This window comes from Saccopteryx bilineata, chromosome 2, assembly GCF_036850765.1.
Source record: "Saccopteryx bilineata isolate mSacBil1 chromosome 2, mSacBil1_pri_phased_curated, whole genome shotgun sequence".
In the NCBI taxonomy this organism is placed as follows: domain Eukaryota; kingdom Metazoa; phylum Chordata; class Mammalia; order Chiroptera; family Emballonuridae; genus Saccopteryx; species Saccopteryx bilineata.
This window is the reverse complement of record NC_089491.1, coordinates 376781466-376802055: the sequence shown is the minus strand read 5'-3', so window position 1 is coordinate 376802055 and position 20590 is coordinate 376781466. Positions and strand designations below refer to the sequence as shown.

At 41.6% G+C, this 20590-nt stretch overlaps 1 protein-coding gene across 2 annotated transcripts in view; it reads left to right on the top strand.

The window, feature by feature from the left end:
- Positions 1-231: 231 nt before the first annotated feature.
- Positions 232-20590, top strand: part of CBX1 (chromobox 1) — a 29339-nt gene continuing 8980 nt past the window's right edge. Inside the window, exons 1-4 of one of the 2 annotated variants that reach the window (XM_066263842.1) lie at positions 232-366; positions 16749-16925; positions 17393-17570; positions 18324-18418. In XM_066263842.1, the coding sequence (XP_066119939.1) occupies positions 16786-16925; positions 17393-17570; positions 18324-18418 (413 nt within the window). In that variant the 5' untranslated portion in view covers positions 232-366; positions 16749-16785. Of the gene's footprint in view, positions 385-16748; positions 16926-17392; positions 17571-18323; positions 18419-20590 lie in introns of both variants that reach the window. The other variant, XM_066263843.1, reaches the window with a different exon arrangement.

The following is a 20590-nucleotide window of genomic DNA, read 5'->3' as shown; positions in this document are numbered from 1 at the left end:
TTCCCTCAACACTTGGCAGTTTAAAAACTAAAACTCCCTGAAATCCTCATAAACAGTGCGTAGCGACGTAAGACGCGCGCAGCACATCGGATCTTGTAGTTTCCGATGGACTCCGAGTCCCATAGAGCCCCGCGGCAGGTCGTCGCGCCAGCGCAGTGCCGGCGGCGGGCAGTGGAGAGTGCGAGGCTCTTTTGTTCCGCGGAGGGGAGGGCAGTTGGTGGGGCCTGCGGTACGCCGCTTCAGCGGGGGTTCGACCGAGGCCATCCGGCCTGTTGCTTTTCTGGGCGCCACTCCTCCGGCCCGCCTGACAAGACGCGCCAGTAGCGCGGCACCGATTCCTCCCTTGCTTTTGGGCGCTGCTCCGAGGTGCGGAGTCCGCTAAAGGCGAGGAGGCGGCGGGTGTGGGGGGCAGGGGGAACGCGCGGCGGTGGCGGCGGCAGCGGGAGCCTTGGGCGAGGGGCCGCGTGCTGGCGGCGGAGGTTGGGAGCGGGTCCCGCGCCCAGCCTGCGACGGGCTTTCCGCTGCGCGCAGGGGGTCGGACGCTGGACGCTGGACGCCAGAAGGATGGAGAGGGCGGGGCGGCGAATCCCGAGGCGGACGTTAGAGCGGTTCGGTTGGGCCTAGCGCTTGTGGATCGCTCTTGGCGGCTCGGTAGACCCAGACAATGCTACGTGGGTTGGGTGGGCGGCTGCGGGGTTGGGCGGGAGAGGAAAGACTTGATAGCAGATCCGGAAGGGGCCAGGCTGGCAGCCTTGATGCTTGGACATGTGTGGGAGGGCTCACAACTGCAAGACCGAGGTTTAGAAACGTAACCTGAGAAGTGGGGGTCTGGCCGGGGCTCCCGGAGAAATTTCGCTTGCAAGGCTGGGGAGAAGTAACTTCGAACAAGTTGTAAGAGGGTGCTGGGCAGCCCACGGCGTGCTCCCGGGGAGGTAAGACCTGTTCGGCAAAATGGGGCGGGGGGGGGGGGGAGGAACGGTCTTCTGCCTGGCTGGGCTCTAGAGGCGGAATGAGCGACCTGTTAGGTTAGACAGCAGATGTTTCGAGAGTATTTTCAGGAAAACTGGCCACCCTTCCTTCCTGATGGATCTTTCCACAGTGGGGATCCTTCCTGATGGGTCCTTACACAGTGGGGATCCTTCCTGATGGGTCCTTACACAGTGGGGACGCTGTGGAAATGTGTGAGGAAAGGATGAAACACTCTTCCCCTTTCCAGGTTTTCTGCTACCTTCACGCCATGATTCCTTTAGGAAGCTAGAAAGTCCAAATGCGGCTCTTGGCTTTGAATCAGAATTATACGGTTTCATATGTTTTTATGTAGGATTGTTACAGGTCAAAAAGGGCAGTGAAATTGCAGAAATGTATAGATGAGTTAATATTTAAGGAGTTAAGTTAGAGTTTGCGGGATGTGGGAAATTGGGATACAAAGGAAAAGTTTTTTAGTCTGACTTTTTTTCCCCCTCTTTCGTGTTTTGTTTCGTTTTGTTTCAGCCAGCCTTTCCGTGTTGGAAAATTTGAATACAAAGTGAGCAATATGTTATTACCGTTTTTCAAAGCTTAAGGTGAAAGTTTTTATGAATTTGTATTATATTCAGACACATATTGGTTTAACTCAATTGAACTGTAGTTTACTGAAAGATCAGTTACACTAGAATCTCTGGCCCAGAGTGGATAATTTTCTCAATTATGTTCAGAATCATGTCAGCAATTTGGAATAGTTTTAAAAGTCCCATTGTTTTGGAATAAATGCATGAATTCATTTGGTAAAGTAGTACTTGTGTTCTTTCCTAGGTGTTTACAGACATTTATGTAAAAAGTGGTATGATTGATGGGCACCTTGTTGGAATTGATTGCCTCTTAATCAAGGGGCAGATCAGGATCTTGAGGCATTTCTGCTTTTCCCTGTGGTTCTATTTTTTTCAATGAATGCTATAGCCTAAATTGTTTTTTACTAAAAATGTAAATAATGCGTAACCTGGTGCTTCTAGCTTCTTGATTAAAGAAGGCCAAGCAAGGATATTCTAATCTTCTGTATTTTTGAATACAGGATACTAATAATTTTCTAACCATACATGGAAAGAAAAGAAGCAACCATTATATCTCCTGGTATGCATGTTAGTGTCGAGGAAAATGTTTCTTTTGTTTTTTTATTCTTTTTATTTTTTACAGAGACAGGGAGAGAGTCAGAGAGAGGGACAGATAGGGACAGACAGGAACGGAGAGAGATGAGAAGCATCAATCATCAGTTTTTCTTTTTTTTTTTTCTTTTTTTTTTTACAGGTACAGAGAGAGAGTCAGAGGGATAGATAGGGACAGACAGGAACGGAGAGAGATGAGAAGCATCAATCATCAGTTTTTTGTTGTGACACCTTAGTTGTTCATTGATTGCTTTCTCATATATGCCTTAACTGCGGGCCTTCAGCAGACCGAGTAACCCCTTGCTCGATCCTGCGACCTTGGGTCCAAGCTGGTGAGCTTTGCTCAAACCAGATGAGCCCACGCTCAAGCTGGCAACCTCGGGGTCTCGAACCCAGGTCCTCCGCATCCCAGTCCGACGCTCCATCCACTGTGCCACCACCTGGTCAGGCGGGAAATGTTTCTTTTTGAGTTCACATCATTTAAAAAGTGAATGATGCATTTTTGTCATTTCCTAGTAGTTTATCCTTCAAAATTTTCCCGTTTTTATTCATAGTCTTTCTCTGGTGGTATAACAGATTTTGCATTAGACTTCATAGAATTTTCATGTAATAGGTTATTTCTCTGAAAAGGTTTTGGGATAAAATGCTGATGGCCTAGTTTATGAGCTCGCATAAGATGGGCCATGCCTCTTTTCGCCCACGTGTGTGGCCCATAGTAAGCAGTTCAGATTGTTGAATGAATGGCTAAGGCCTTGAGATCCTTTCTGAGAATTTCATGTGTTAGCAGAATGAATTAATGTGCAATTATGCAATCAGTTTGCCTGTCTTTGATCTATGACCTATGGCAGAGGAAAACTGTTGCCTGTTTTAGTCTCACTTTTAATATACTCACCCTGGCTTTAAAATACAGAAAAGGTTTGCAGATTGTGCAGGAAACAATTTTTAAGTACCTTAGTCAAGGGCTAGGAGAAGCCCCAGATTCTGGGTTTCAACAGCAAAGTATATAGTTTGAATATTTTCTGTTTTAAAAGTATCTTGGGAAGAAAAAAAAAAGTATCTTGAAAAATCTCTTGTGTCCTTTGTATAGTTAAATATTTCCCAATAGTGAAATCTATTGGAAAGTTGAATATCTTTTCCAAGGTTAATGGAAGAAGTTTAGGTATGGACAAAATTCTGGTCCTGTCTATATTTGACTTGAATAACTTGTGTTAAATCTTTCCTATTTTTAGTTTTTATGATTTGTTGACCAAGCTGCAACCTAATTTGTATGTGAAATTATGCCTTTTTCTTTCATAATAGCTAACAAACCCATCGAAGGCTAACAGAATTATGGTAATGTGATAGGTTAGGTTAGTGTCAGTAAATCTTGTTTTGTTGTGTTACCTGTATGTAGGTGCTTCTTTTGAGACTAATTTTAGAGAGAGGGGAAGAGAGAGAAAGAGAGGAAGGGGGAGGAGCAGGAAGCATCAACTCCCATTTTCATCACTGCTTTTAATTCTAACAAAGTTATAATTCTGGTATAGCTTTCTTATCTTTTTTTTCCTTTTTTTTTTTAATTTAGTGAGAGAAGGGGAGGCAAAGACAGACGCCTGCCCCCCCCCCCCAGCCCCGCGATCCACCAGGCAAGCTCACTAGGGGGCGATGCTCTGCCCATCTGGGGTGTTGCTCCAGTTCTCAGCAAGGAGCTCTTCTTAGCGCCTGAGGCAGAGGCCATGAAGCCATCCTCAGTGCCCAGGGCCAGCTTGCTTCATTCAAGCCATGGCTGAAGGAGGGGAAGAGAAAGAGAGAGGCGCAAGAGGAGGAGGGGTGGAGAAGCAGATGGGCACCTCTCCTGTGCACCCTGACCTAGAATTGAACCCAGGACATCCACCGCCAGGCCAACGCTCTACCCTTGAGTCAACTGGCCAGGGCCCTGTTGTAGCTTTCTAATAATTTTTATTTTATCTTAAACTAAAAGATTTGCTTCATATATTATACAGTGTGTCCGTAAAGTCATGGTGCACTTTTGACTGGTCACAGGAAAACAACAAAAGACGATAAAAATGTGAAATCTGCACCAAATAAAAGGAGAACCCTCCCAGTTTCTGTAGGATGATGTGGCAGCATGTGCACATGCGCAGATGACGACGTAACACTGTGTATACAGCGAAGCAGCCCATGGCCATGCCAGTCGAGATGTGGACGGTACAGAGGAAAGTTCGGTGTGTTCTGTGGCTCGCTAAATTCGAATCCGTGACCAAAGTGCAATGTGAATATCGGCACGTTTATAATGAAGCGCCACTACATAGGAATAACATTACTCGGTGGGATAAGCAGTTGAAGGAAACCAGCAGTTTGGTGGAGAAACCCTGTTCTGGTAGGCCATCAGTCAGTGACGAGTCTGTAGAGGCTATACGGGATAGCTACCTAAGGAGCCCTAAAAAAAAAATCTGTGCGTGAGCCCACATCAAACTGCACTGAATAGGTATGAAACTGGGAGAGTTTTCCTTTTATTTGGTGCAGATTTCACATTTCTATCATCTTTTTTTGCTTTCCTGTGACTGGTCAAAAGTGCACCATGACTTTACGGACACACTACATTAACTGTTTCCTACTAATATTTGTAGTTCCCTGTGGCCTCTCAACCCAAAACTGTAGTTTCATCCACATCAACAGACTGGAAAGAGGTTAGCAAAGTTTCTGGATACATCTCATATAATCTAATTATTCACACACCAGTATTTTAGTTCTAGATCCTGGAATTCAAAGGCAGAGATTTCTTCAAAATGAAACCCCTGTTTACTGGGTGTGTGGCAAAGTTCTTGTTTTCTGCTTGGTAAAGTTTCCCATCTGGAAAGCATTTGCCTCATAAACAGCTACAGCTACAAGACTTAAAGTTGCTTAGAAACATGAATCAGGAGGACTACAAACAAATGCTACACATGCCTTCACCTGCCTTTTTATGACTGGTGCATAGTTGCTAAAGCTTGTCATAGGTACTTCTTTTTTTCCATTTGGAGTTTATAGCTCGGGTTTTTCTTACGGATCATTCCCTAAAAAGCTGACAGCTTTGAACTTCTATTCCCTAATTACCTAAGTCTGAGACAGTCATCCTTATCGCCCATGTAGGGCTCAACACCTGACATAGGACTGCCCTATCTTTGAGTGTCTGAGTGAAAATAGAAACAATGCTTTGGAACTGCAAGGAAAGGAGAAATAATATTTGGCAAGCTTGGGTAGGCTTTATGGGAGAAGTAGCTTTAAGCTGGGTCTTGAAGGATGGGTAGGATTTTGACTGCTGGTCTAGGACAGGAGCACACTTCAACAATTAGCAAGGCCATGCGTGGAGTGACATGCAAGATATTTTCAGGTTTTAGTTTTCTGTTCTGACGGCAGTGTAGGCTTTTTGAGAGAAGTAGGAGTATAGAATGGTAGGAACCCAAGGGTGTTAGATATTAAGCACTGTTGAGTTTAAGAAGGAAGAGGCCTTGTAGAAAAATGTTTAGCAGTTACCTGCCACTTTCCTATTCAGTCTACTCCTGCCCAAACTGGTTTACACACCATCTATCTCAGACATGCCTCATTGCTTCTGTTCACAACAGTTCCTTGAGTCAAACTGCCTTCTTCCCAATCCACCTTTTCAAATGCTGTTCAAGTTTTGCTGCAATCCCAACTTTCAAAACCTTTCCTAATCACCTTAGCCAGTTATTCCTCCAAGCCTTGTAGTATTTCTGTGGCTACTTATTATTGCTTATATTTCTTTTGTTAATTATTACATACTCTTGTCATTTCTTTGATTGAAATGAACTTCCAACTTTTTTACCTTTTTATATGTCATCTTTCAATCCTGTCTCTGTGTCTCACTGTTCGGGAACTTTGGGAAATTTTCTTTGCTTCAGTAAGCCTTAGTTTCCTCATTTGTGAAATGGACTTAAAAGAGTTGTTATGAGGATTGAATATTATTGCATATAATCAGTAAGTGTTAAGTACTTAATAAATGTTAGTTATTGTTACACTTACAAGATTCTTAAAAGCTTGTACTTTGTGACCAAACAGCTCCATTTGCCTGTGTCTGAGGGGCTTCTTATGATGTAGAATTTCAGCCAGGGTGACTTAGTCACCCTATAGTCCACCTGGGCTCTTAGTACATGCTTATTGATTAATTGTTTAGCGAAAGAGAGAAATGGGAACAGACGAACAGACAGACAGGAAGAGAGAGAGATGAGAAGCATCAGCTCATAGTTGTGGCACTTTAGTTCATTGATTGCTTTCTCATACATGCCTTGTCAGGGAAGCTGCAGCTGAGCCGGTGTGACCTTGGAGTCATGTCTGTGATCCCACACTCAAGCCAGTGAGCCATGTTCAAGCTGATGATTTCGTGGTTTTGAACCTGAATCCTCAGCATCCCAGGTCGACGCTCTGTCTACTGCGCCACTTGCTAGTCATACCGATTTGGTTTATTTATTTATTTATTTATTTTTAATTTATTTATTTTTTACAGAGACAGAGAGTGAGTCAGAGAGAGGGATAGACAGACAGGAACGGAGAGAGATGAGAAGCATCAATTATTAGTTTTTCATTGCGCGTTGCAACACCTTAGTTGTTCACTGATTGCTTTCTCATATGTGCCTTGACCACGGGCCTACAGCAGACCGAGTAACTCCTTGCTGGAGCTAGCGATCTTGAGTTCAAGCTGGTGGGCTTTTTGCTCAAACTAGATGAGCCCACGCGCAAGCTGGCGACCTCGGGGTCTCGAACCCAGGTCCTCTGCATCCCAGTCCGACGCTCTATCCACTGCGCCACCTCCTGGTCAGGCTGGTTTTTTAAATAGTATTAAAAGCTAGTACAGTTGTAGTTATTACTGTATTTTTCGCTCCATAAGATGCACCTAACCATGAGACACACCTAGGGTTTTAAGGAGGAAAATAAGAAAAAAAATATTCTGAACCAAATGGTGTGTTAAAATACTTAATAAAATACCGTATTTTCCGCTCCATAAGACACATGGGCATTCCCCCTCCGCTTTGGGGGGGGGGAAATGTGTCTTATGGAGTGAAAAATACGGTAACTTTAATAGCTATTAATCAACTAGGTCTTAAATCTGAGCTAGATGCTAAACCAGCAAGGAAACAAAGAATGGGAAAAGAGGCTAGATGAAAGAAAGAATGAAATGGAAAGTGATATGCACAATAATTATCATCTGGTCCTTGCCAACCACTCTCCTTAGTCTGCCTCCTAACCGGCCATGTTTGTATTTCTCATAAAGCAAGTTCTTCTCACTTTGGGACTTTGAGCCAACTGTCCCCTAAACTTGGTGCGTTTTTTCTGATTTTTGCTGAGTTGTCTTGTCATTCAGTTCTCTGTTTAATGTTACTTAAAGATATTTTCTTTATAGCATTTCACACTAGCCTGATCTGTGATGGCGCAGTGGATAAAGCATCAACCTGGAATACTGAGGTCGTCGCCTGGTCAAGGCACGTATGGGAGTTGATGCTTCCTGCTCCTCCCTCTTCTCTCTCTCTTTCTAAAAGTGAATAAATAAAATCATATATATATATATATATATATATATATATATATATATATATATAAATTCACACTAATTTGTTCTTGCTCTTTGTGTCCTGCTCTGCACATGCATATAGGCATACTCTCCCTCATGCTAATTCACTTGTCCACATTAGAAAATAAGTTCTAAGTGACCAGGGATTTTGTCTCTCATGTTCACCCTATTTTCTAGCCCGTCACACAGTAGGTGCACAATAGATAATTGTTGGATGAATACTTTAGGAGCATGTTCATAGGAAGAACTAACCTAAGCCTAGTCTGGGGTTTCAGGGAAGCTTCTGACAGTGACATTTCAGCTAAGGGAATTGGCCAAGTAAACTGGTCAGATAATTGTGATTAATAGGGCAGGTGCAATGGTTTTCAGCTCAAATACTCACAAATAATGCTATGAAGAGATCTGCATTTTTAAATCAGTGTCTAGTGTTGAGAATGAATTGGACTAGGAGTTATCCAGGCAAGAGGCAATGGTGGCTTAGAATAGGTAGTAGTGGAACTAGAAAAATGTTTGAATTGAAAGATAGTTAAGATACAAAATCAATAGGATTTAGTAAAAGACTGAATCATGGAGAGTGAGTGAGTGGAGGAAAATCAAGGATAGATGTCTTTTTTTTTCTTTGTCTTGAACTCAGTAAAAGCTATATGAATTCTTTAAAAGACCACTGTTCATTTAATTGGGTTATTGGCTCTTTTTTAAAGGTATATACATAAAATCTGAGCCTGAAGTCGATCAAGGCTTTGAAGTTTGTTAGAGAACTTTACCATATGGATCATCAGAACTGATTTTGGGTATGATACAGGTCTTCAGAAATCTTTTTTTAACCCCTCTAGATTTTGTTTATTGATTTTAGAGAGAGGAGAGAGAAAGAGGGGAAGAGCGGGAAGCATCAACTCATAATAGTTGCTTTCCATATGTACCTTGACTGGGCAAGCCTAGAGTTTTGAACCAGCGACTTCAGTATTCCAGATTGATGCTCTACCCACTGTGCAAACTACAGATCAGTCTAGGTCTTCAGAAATCTTAAAATTCTTTTTGCAAATAAATTATTTTGTTGAAAGTTTCCATTGTTTGTACCCGAAGTTTGCTTCCTTTTCCTCGCCTATCTTATTTATCTTCATAAGAAGCTCTGTATCCTTTTGCAATTTACTGTAAGACCTTTTTTGTTAATTTATTTTCCTGTCTGGGTCATATAAATGGAAGAGCACAAGAATTCCTGCCCTTTAGATATATGAGATGTAATTACTTAGTTTCTGGCAACTCAAAATGAGATCTTGTTTTCTCTGTTTTATAATTACTGGTTCATTCATACCAGCCAGACCTGAGTCCTTGATGACTTTGTTTTGGAGCTGCTCTGCTGTTAGAAAAAGCTAACCATGCCTGACTAGCCGGTGGCGCAGTGGATAAGAGCGTTGGACTGCGATGCTAAGGACCCAGGTTCGAAACCCCGAGGTCACTGGCTTGAGTGTGGGCTCACCAGCTTGAGCATGGGCTCACCGGCTTGAGTGTGGAGCATAGACATGACCCCATGGTCTCTGGCTTGAGCCCAAAGGTCACTGACTTGAGCAAGGGGTCCCCTTGCTGTAGCCCCCTGGTCAAGGGACATATGAGAAAGCCGATCAATGAACAACTAAGGTGCAGCAACAAAGAATTGATGCTTCTCATCTCTCTTCCTGTCTATCTGTCTCTCTCTCTGTCTCTGTCTCTGCCTCTCTGTCTCTGTCACACAAAAAAAAGAAAGAAAAGAAAAAGCTAGCCATGAATTTCTGTCAGATACATAAGGGGAGAAAAAGATGTTTTCTCATTGAGTTCTTAATGCGCTGGGTTTTAGGGATATATCCCTAAGCTTAAAACAGTAAACAATCTAATGAACTAGAACTTATATGCAAACATACAAATAGAAAACTAATGCCAGAAGGTCATAACAGCTCCCTTCAAATGAATCCTGTGAGGATTGTTACACCTATTTTATAGATGAAGAAACTGAGTTATATACAGTATATACATATTTAATTGCCTGTAGACATAAAGTTGTCTTGAGGGGTCAGAAAGGGGAAAGATACGCTTCTGGTGCTCATACTAGTTTTCTTGCAAAAGAAACTGTGAGGATCTTCCAAGCAATACAGTTTCATTGTGAATGTTAAAAATGTCTAGACTGAATGATGTTGAATGTGATAAGAGGTTTTGTCTTCAGGAACGTTGGTTGGCCATGGCCAGTGGCTTAGTGCAGTGGTCCCCAACCTTTTCTGGGCCACGGACCGGTTTAATGTCAGAAAATATTTTCACGGACCGGCCTTTAGGGTGGGACGGATAAATGTATCACGTGACCGAGACAAGCGTCAAGAATGAGTCTTAGACGGATGTAACAGGGAATCTGGTCAATATTTAAAAATAAAACATCGTTCAGACTTAAATATAAATAAAATAGAAATAATGTAAGTTATTTATTCTTTCTCTGCTGACCGGTACTGGTCCGCGGCCCAGGGTTGGGGACCACTGCAGTATGGAATTCTGTGCAGGTGTGAAGAAGGGAAATCTTTTATGGAACAATGTAAAAAAATATATAACAAGGCAAGTTGTAGAATTATTATTATTATTATTATTTTATTTTATTTTTTGTATTTTTCTAAAGTTGGAAACAGGGAGGCAGTCAGACTCCTGCATGCGCCCAACCGGGATCCACCCGGCATGCCCACCAGGGGGCGATGCTCCGCCCATCTGGGGAGTTGCTCTGTTGCAAGCAGAGCCATTCTAGCGCCTGAGGCAGAGGCCACAGAGCCACCCTCGGCGCCCGGGCCATCTTTGCTCCAATGGAGCCCTGGCTGCAGGAGGGGAAGAGAGAGAGAGGAGAGGGGGAGGAGTGGAGAAGCAGATGGACGCTTCTCCTGTGTGCCCTGGCCAGGAATCAAACCCGGGACTCCTGCACACCAGGCTGACGTTCTACCACTGAGCCAACCGGCCAGGGCCAAGTTGTAGAATTATAATATCTTTTCACATATGTATATCTGTGTTAGTTTATATACAGAAAAACAAAAACAGGCTTTGACAGATTTTGATCCAGGGAACTTTGATTTCTTACATTAAGTATTATATTTTTGTAGTGATTGAATGTGAATTACATGTGTTACATTAGAATTTAAAGAACAAAATTAAAAAGTAAATGCACCCTACTTTCTGATTCATTGGATCTGTATTTATAAATTCTATAGGTGATTCTTATGCTAATATAGGTGAAAGTTATTTACTAAAGGTCTGCTTTCCTTTGAATTTTTCTTAGTAAAGATGGTCACCTCACCAGACCAACATTATAAATGCTTCACTTTATTGCTTAGCTAAAAGCCCTGCTGGTTTGGTTTCAGAGATCTGTAGATGTTAATGTTACCTTGTCCCAACATCTGGAATTTGGTCCTTCAAGCTGGCAAGAAATCAGTGTGAACATTCCCAGGGTAATTCCTTTATAATTCCTGTCTGACAGATCAGGAGCCCTGTACACATTGTCCTCTCAGATCCTCCTCATACTCTTTCACAGGACCAACTACTTAAATGTCTAATATTGTATCACATTCCTTCCTTCTGCTGAACTTCAAGTGGCACTGTTTCTCCTTTCCATTTTCTGTTTCCTAAATACAGGAGTAGAGGGTGTGTGAGGAGAATTGCGAGTGCTTTTTTTTTTTCTTTTTTCTTAAAAGAGCTATGAGTTCAAGATGCTTGCTTCAGCCCTGGCCGGTTGGCTCAGCGGTAGAGCGTCGGCCTAGCGTGCGGAGGACCCGGGTTCGATTCCCGGCCAGGGCACACAGGAGAAGCGCCCATTTGCTTCTCCACCCCTCCGCCGCGCTTTCCTCTCTGTCTCTCTCGTCCCCTCCCGCAGCCAAGGCTCCATTGGAGCAAAGATGGCCCGGGCGCTGGGGATGGCTCTGTGGCCTCTGCCCCAGGCGTTAGAGTGGCTCTGGTCGCAACATGGCGACGCCCAGGATGGGCAGAGCGTCGCCCCTGGTGGGCGTGCCGGGTGGATCCCGGTCGGGCGCATGCGGGAGTCTGTCTGACTGTCTCTCCCTGTTTCCAGCTTCAGAAAAATGAAAAAAAAAAAAAAAAAGATGCTTGCTTCAGACTTACACACCATTCTTGGATTCATTGGGACACTAGGCGTTTTATTGTTTCTTAAAATTGGCATTTTTCTCAGTAGTTGTCTCTCCAGACAACTTGCTAGGTGTTTAACTTCAAAAATTCAGTACTGTCTAGCAGTTGTCTACTTAAAAGACTCAGAAGACTGCTGGGGCACTAAAAATAAACGCTTTGTCATTGCTTGCTCGTCTAATGAACAGGGAATACCTTCATATTCGAGTTACCAATCAAAAAATCTTTTCTTTTTCTTTTTTTTTTTAAACAGGGACACCTTCCAAGGTCTATTTTGAAAGAAAATTATTGTCAGTCATTTCCTTATTCTGATGACAAATTGCAGGGAGGATCCATCTTAAAAGACCTCTTGGTTCTTTCCTTGGACAACCGGAGGGAATTCTCCCTCCAAGTTCTGTTTGTGCATCAGGGTGAGTTAGCCCAGCCTTGGTAGGAGATGTCCTTACTCAAGTGCTATATGCTCTTTGGTTAATTACGTGACCTTAGGTGATTTATTTCATGTAGATCTGTTCTGTTATCTGTGAGTTGCCAGTAACATCTGAATGGCTGGTTTCACAGAATGGTTTCTGTTCCAGCTGAGATAATGAGGTAGCAACTATGAAGCGCAATACAAATGTATTCTTTTTCTAGGCATCTTAAAATGTTGCTGACTGTAAATATGTAGGTAAAAGTTATAGCATCTTAATTAACTACATTTTTATTTTTTGTCTGCAACCTCATGATAAGCTTTGAGAAGACTTGTCCAAAAATTAAGATTTCTGAGTTCATCTAGAGTTATTTGCCCATGTGTATGCCTCTTGTGATATCTTTTCATATATTTTGGCCCTTTGTTCAATGATTATGGCACTTTTGATATCATTTGGTTGCCAGGATGGTGAGGGGGAGTGGCATATATAGTGTTGGCTAAAGGCATTTTTCCATGATGCTATTACACTGATCTGAGTTACTTTGAAATTTCCTTGCTAAGCATTTCCAATTGAGAGCTCTCCTTCTAGATATCTCTGCTAGTGTTTAGAGACTGCCATGTTCAGGGAGAGGTTTCTCTTGAAATAATCCACTTGGAAATTGTATGAGAATAATTTGCCTGTCATAATACTTAAGGGAGTTCTTGGTTCTTTTGAAAGTACGAGATTCTATAGGAAGAGTGTGTTTTGTAGTTAGTCTACTTCTCTGCTGATTTTGAAAACAGCTTATTTAGGAAATATAAATAAGAGGGAAAACTCACATTGAGAAGCCTAGCTGGAATCTCTAATAATCCAGTCTTTGGAGGTAGATGCTGGGATGAACCAGTTCAGAAAGCTCAGATAAAAGTGGGAATCTGTTTTCTGCTTTCTTTACTTATTTGAGTTCTTAGGACAATGCCTTAAAGTGAGGAAAGATGAAAATCAAAAGGTGTTAGTTTAGATTTCCCCATGGGGGGGGAGGGGATTCTTTACCCAATCTAAGGGATTTTATTATTATTCTATTCTATGAGTCCTACTCCTTGGGGCCATGCTAATGATAAAGGGAGGGGAGGCCTACAGTAGCTAGAAATGAGCCAGAAGCTGTCATGGCCCTCTTGGGACATAGTAGTAGGGTCAGACGGACAGTATTCAATGCTATTTCTTTTTCTTTTTCTTCTTTTAGGATAGATATTATTTTGTTATTTGTTAAAGTTAAGTTTATTGAGGTAACATTGGTTAATAACAATTTTCAGTGTACAAGTGTTTGTTTTTGTTTTTTAATTTTTTTCATTGATTTAAGAGGGAGAGAAGGAAGGGGTGAGAGAGAGACACACACACATCAACTTGTTCCCCTTAGTTCCGTTTAGTTGTACACCCACTCATTGGTTGCTTCTTGTCTGTGCCCTGACTGGGAATGGAACCCACGGCCTTTCCGTTCTTAAATTTAATTACTTAGAAGGGTTATTAGCAGACATTTACTGTTTGGATCATCTGTAACTCATTGTTTTTCTTCTATTAAGAAAGGGAATGTCTTCCAATTTTCAAGTCAAATTAATGTTAGGAATTTGTGTAGCCTTTTATTATCTAAAGGTGATTGTCATTTTATTTTTCTCTGCACTTTTTTTTTTTTTAAGCGAGAGAGAGACAGATAGGAGAGAGAGAGATGAGAAGCATCAATTCTTTGTTGTAGGACCTTAGTTCATTGATTGCTTTCTCATACGTGCTGTGCTTTGACCAGAGGGTTACAGCCGAGCCAGTGACCCCATGCTCAAGCTGATGAGCCCGTGCTGAAGCCAGCGACCTCAGAGTTTCGAACCTGGGTCCTCTGTGTCCCAGTCTGATGCTCTATACACTATGGCACCGCCTGGTTAGGCTTCTCTGCACTTTTTACCAAACACTGATGATGAAGGTGAATCTTGCTCTACCCCTTCAACCATAGGTGAAAAGAAGCAAGCAAGGAGTAGCACTTTTTAAAAAAACCCACAAAACACTACTGCATTTATCCAAAAGGAAAGGTAGAGTTTTCTTTACTCATAAAATAACACTTGTCATATGCCAGTCAGAATTCTAGAAACTGAAAGCACCTTCCTTGGGAAGCATAGTCTCTGAATCAGAGGCACAGTGAAAGCTAGCTAGGAATTAGCCAAAGATTACATTCAGTCCAGTGATTAGTCTGTTCCTGAAAGGAGGAAAGGAAGGCTCCTGGCATTTTCTCTAAAAGAGGGTTTGGAACACTAGGAAAGCCTCTTCGTTATGTAAAACGGAGAGGGAGAGTGTTAAAAAGGTACATTTAGTTTTGTGTGATAATAGAACTAATTTATAATGATGATCCTGACTTTTATGAAAAGTTTTTTAAATTTCATATGGTCTATATGTGGACTATTTCTGTGTAAAATACATTCCATCTATATTCAAGCCAGTTTTAAAGTATTTTGAAGAGTTTCAACTTAGATTCCTTTTTCCAAGGAAGCTAGGAACAACCAGTTTAACCCCAAATTATCTTAAATTCCAACATGGTGGTAATGTCTTTCTTGTTTGGATCATCTACTCTACTCTTGATTCTTTGTATCTCATTCTGGGCAACTGATCCATCAATTTGTAGATTTTGGCCAGTTTCCTAGATCCGTTTTATTGTGTCGGTAGCTTATGATGCCACCTACTGACACAAATTGGTACACATAGGCTTTAAGCCTACCAGCAGTCAGTTGTATGAAAGACAAAAAAGAAAATAGAATTTTAGCACTGGAAAAGCCCTTAGAGGTTACCTACCCTGATGATATATTTTAAGAATAAAATCAGTCTGGCCTTAGTTGCACAGTGGATAGAGCAGCGACCTGGAACGCTGAGGTTGCTGGTTTGAAAGCCTGGGCTTGCCTAGTTAAGGCCCATCTGACAAGCAACAAGCCAGCAATGAACAACTCAAGTGAAGCAGCTGTGAGTTGGTACTTCTTGCTCTGCCCCTTTCCTCTCTCTGTAAAATTAACAAATAAAGTCTTTAAAAAAAAAAATAAAAAGAATTCAATCGGGTTCTATTATCTATGATAATTATTACTCCCCACGCACACACATATACAGACTCATTTTCCAAATTATTGCAGTTCTCCACTTCAGAGATTTTCATGGTCATGCTGGCATTTCTCAGCCTTAGAAATAAACTAAGTAGAATGAGAATTTAAATAACAAGAAACTTGTGAATTAATGGTGGCATTGAGAAAAGACTGCATAAAGATCCTTAAAGGAACTTAAAAGAGAAGGTGATTTAACATTGCATATACAAAATGGGAAATAAAACTAGATGTTTAATAAATAGGACAAGCTATTTCCCACAGTACAAGTTTGGTATTATAATGAAATGGAAAACAGACTAGGAGAAAGTATGGATTGGAGGTATATGTTTGATGTGTATACCGTATTTCCCCATGTATAAGGCACACCTTTTCCTGAGAAATTTGGGGTCTAAAACCTGGGTGCATCTTATACAGTGGTTGTAGATTCTTTTTACTTGCATTTCCTGCTGTTTTGCGCTCATTGTTGAAGACAGTGATTCACCATCAGACATAGATGAGGACAAGCTAATGGATGGAAGTTTTGACAGTGATGAGTTGTATGAATTTTATAAAACTTGAGTTTAATAACTTTATGTAAATTTTTCCTTTATTTTTTCCTTCAAATTTCGGGTCCTAAAATTAAGGTGCGCCTTATACATGAGGAAATACTATTAAAGTCATCTATGCTGTTCCTGCTTTTCTTACCATCCATATATTCACTTAACCAAGAAGAATGTGCCCTTAATGTCCTTTTTGTTTAGAAGGATTGCTTTTCTTTTTCCTTTTTTAAAATTTTATTTATTTATTTATTTATTTAGTCACAGTGACAGAGTCAAATAGAGGGACAGACAGGAAGGGAGAGAGATGAGAAGCATCAATTCTTTGTTGCGGCACCTTAGTTGTTCGTTGATTGCTTTCTCTTATGTGCCTTGACCCTGGGGGTGGGGGTCTGGGGGGTGGCTACAGCAGACTGAGTGACCCCTTGGTTGAGCCAGTGACCTTGGGCTCAAGCTGGTGAGCTTTGCTCAAACCAGATGAGCCCGCACTCAAGCTGGCAACCTTGGGGTCTCGAACCTGGGTCCTCCGTATCCCAGTCCGATGTTCTATCCACTGCGCCACTGCCCAGTCAGGCTTGCTTTTCTTTTAATATATTTTGATCTCATGCTTTATATGGAAAGTTTTTAACTTAGGAAGAATATGTATAAAAGTTTTAAGTATATGTAAGAATAAAAAAGTTTTGCTGTGAAATTAGGGCTAACTTTCTAATAGCTGAGTGTATCAGGAAACTTCATTGTGTATGAAGATGAATAGGCATGGTACTTAAATAAGCAGCACACACTATTAAAGTCATCTGTGCTGTTCCTGCTTTTCTTAACATCCATATATTCACTTAACCAAGAAGAATGTGCCCTTAACGTCCTTTTTGTTTTCTTCATCATTTTAGCAGCGTCACCCTTTATACCAGAAAGCTGGCGGGCACTATGGGGAAAAAGCAAAACAAGAAGAAAGTGGAGGAAGTGCTAGAAGAGGAGGAAGAGGAATATGTGGTGGAAAAAGTTCTCGACCGTCGAGTTGTAAAGGGCAAAGTGGAGTACCTCCTCAAGTGGAAGGGTTTCTCAGAGTAAGTTTTACTGAGCTGGGTAAATCCATTCATTTAGTAACCAACTCTTTCTCAAGAATCTAATAATGTGCAGGGCCTGGGGTGTACAGTGTGATTTAGACCTGGCTTTTCATGGCTTACGAGTCTAACTAGGAAAATGAGCTCTATGTACAAAGTGCTATATAATACAAGACAGTGATTTCTGAGGAGCAGTTTTGTGTGTGGCTTTAGACTGGTCCAAATTTGCAAAGAGAAAGTAATTTTCCTTTGAAAGAGGCAAGTTTCTAACTTTCAATTTGTACTTAAAAGCCCCTCCTCATGCCCAAGAGATTTTAACTTTGCCGAATTCTTGGTGTTAGGCAAAATCTAGTCACTCATTCTTAACTCCTCTTTTCCAAGGACACCAGCTCTTGTCTTGCTGTGCTTCTCCTTTGTATGAGCAAGCTAACTTTGAGTGGAAAGTGACTCACTGTGCCTTCTGATTTCAGTGAGGACAACACGTGGGAGCCAGAAGAGAATCTGGATTGCCCCGACCTCATTGCTGAGTTTCTACAGTCACAGAAAACAGCACATGAGACAGATAAATCAGAAGGAGGCAAGCGCAAAGCTGACTCTGATTCTGAAGATAAGGGAGAGGAGAGCAAACCAAAGAAGAAGAAAGAAGAGGTAGGAACAGGAGTAAGGATGGTTTGTTTTTTAGTTTTTTAATTGAATTTATTGGGATAATGCTAGTTAACAATGATACGGTTTTCAGGTGCCCAGTTCTATAGCACAGCTCTGTATACTATATTGTATGTTCACCACCGCCAAATCCAGTCTTTGTCCATCACCATTTATCACTCCATACCCTCCTTTACCACCCCCTAAGGACGGTCACTAGTCAGAATTCTTACTGCTGTCAAAGAAGCTGAAAGCCAGATCATTTTAGCATTTTGTTTTGCTGCTTCTTGAATATCAGCAGCCATCCCTCACTTCTTCCGGAATCTTAGGCTAATGCTTACAAAATCTTTGGGGCCTGGCTCACTTCTCTTTCACAAAGCCACATAATTATTTTATCTGAAGGTTCAAGAACAATTCATTTTCGTAAGTAGATAGCATTCAATGTTTTAATCGTTACAGGCTTGAGGTAGCTATTTATTCTTAGTACCTCGAAGTAAGTCATCTTTTGAATGTGAAGAAACCTTTGTGAACATTTATTTTGCTTGAGATATGTGTCCCTTTTTACACGTGGGGAAATGTCAAGCATTTCACACCTTGGTGGGGTATCACTCAGAACCATTCTAAAAGGCCTGTGAGTTGAAACTGTAGTATTGGTGAAATACAAGAGTTTGGATATGTGAATCAGAGAAACAGGAGTAGCTCTAGTCTGGATAGCAGTCCCACATCGTTAAAACGGTTCAATCCCTCTGGTTTTTGCAGTCAGAAAAGCCACGAGGCTTTGCCCGGGGTTTGGAGCCGGAGCGGATTATTGGAGCTACAGACTCCAGTGGCGAGCTCATGTTCCTGATGAAATGGTGAGTCTGCCAGTGGCTTTGTATGGTTGTGTTTTTCTTCTCCCATTTGTTCCATGCCAGAGGAAAGAGCTGGACCTTCGAAATTCCAGTCACCCAGGTGTGAAATCTTTAAGATGGCATAGTCCTTCGATAGTGACCCTCGGCCTGACTGCCAGCCTGGACTCATGATTTACAGGTAGGGGCCTTTAGGATTTTCAGATGTTTGGCCATTTTTTAGGAGGTGGGAGAAAATCTAGAGTGGAGAGGGTATGGGGAGGAATCACATTTCACTTTTCTAAGTGAAAGGAAAAAATATGAAATGTGATTGAACCACCCTTCTCTTCTACCACCTCCTTAATAAAAATTGGGCTGGCCCCAGGCTCAGAAATTCTGTTACCTCCTCTGAGTTAGGAAGGAATTTCTGTAGCTTTTCCTTTGTCCTTAATTGTTTTGAGTCTTCCCAATTTGTACATATTCTACAATTCCAGGATCATCCAGCAGGGGTCAGCAAGGCCCCTTTTCTATATACTAAACATAGAGCAAGCCTATTTTTTTCTCCATTAAGTATAAACACCAGTGATAGTAATACTCCATGAAACAGCCTAGTGGAAGTAATTGTCAGGAGAATGTTAAGCACTGTAATTAACCCAAAATTTTCCATACTTCTCCTTTCTCTGTCCAAAAGGAATCCTGCTTCCCGCTCCCACATGCACCCCCCCTTTTTTGGTTAATTGAAAATACTTATTTTTCTCCCCCTGCCCCAGTGCATCTTAGTCATTATTTTCTGTGTGTTTTTTTTTTTTTTAATTTTTATTTATTTATTTATTTATTTACAGGAACAGAGAGAGGGATAGATAGGGACAGACAGATAGGAACGGAGAGAGATGGGAAGCATCTATCATCAGTTTTTCGTTGGGACTCCTTAGTTGTTCATTGATTGCTTTCTCATATGTGCCTTGACCTTGGGCCTTCAGCAGACTGAGTAACCCCTTGCTTGAGCCAGCAACCTTGGGTCCAAGCTGGTGAGCTTTTTTTGGCTCAAGCCAGATGAGCCTGCGCTCAAGCTGGCAACCTCGGGGTCTCGAACCTGGGTCCTTCCGTATCCCAGTCCGACGCTCTATTCACTGCACCACTACCTGGTCAGGCTCTTAGCCATTGTTTTTAAAATATAAATTAGAAGTGAACAGTTCGAAGCCTTTGCCTGTGAAGGCATCATTCTGGGTACTTTGTCCTTTTGTCAGTCTAGAACCTTCTGTGAAACTCACATCTTTACTAATTCCCCTTTAGAAGGTGGCCAGAGAGGCCTGACTTTACCACCACAGAAAGCCTATGTCACAGCTACCTAAACCTGTTTTCCTGTGCATTCGCTAGGTGTTGACTGAATCTAACCCTTTAGCTGATTTGTTGTTAGCCCATAGAAGAAAAGGGTTGGTTGGGGTTTTTTTTAGTTGTTGTGGGGTTTTTTTTTTTTAAGTTCATTTTTAAGGTACTGCATTTGGAGGGAAAGAATTGATTCCAGGAGTTATTCAAGCCAACTAGAATACACTTTCTCGGTCTGCATTTGACCAGTCTGAGTTATAGTAGTATCGCCATGTTGCCTAAGATGTGCGCTCCTTCAGGTGACTCACTGCTGTGCGTAAAGATTATAGCTGAATAGAACTCAACAGGTTAAGATTGATGTTGATTATAAAACCAAGTTCATTTTGAAGTTACTTTCCTGGGGAGTGGAGATACTTGTCCATTTCCAAAAATAGCTAATATTCCTATGCAGTGAAAGAGTTCGTTGTTCAGAAACATACCTTACGAGCTTACTCTTTGGTCCCATGGCACTGTGTGGCTTTGGTTTACCTGTTGCTCGGTTTCTGGAACTTTTGAGTGTTGTTTCATCAGAGATCCTATCATCTATCTGCTACCTGCCCTATACTACTACTTCCATCTAGAACCTTCTCAATGACCTGAAGATAGAGCTTACTCCTTTGTCCTATGTAATATGGATGTGATTTTCAAATTTTGAGAACATTTTAATATTCAGAAGAAAATAGAGCATTATAAAATAGTTCGTTCATTTTCTACCTCCCAGTGTTTTAGAACCATTTTAAAGCATCTGGGAGTTGTAGTATATCTGTGTGAGCATGGCATTTGGTAATCTTAAAAAGTATGATTAGGAGTCAGTGTCCATCCAAGTGTCTCTGG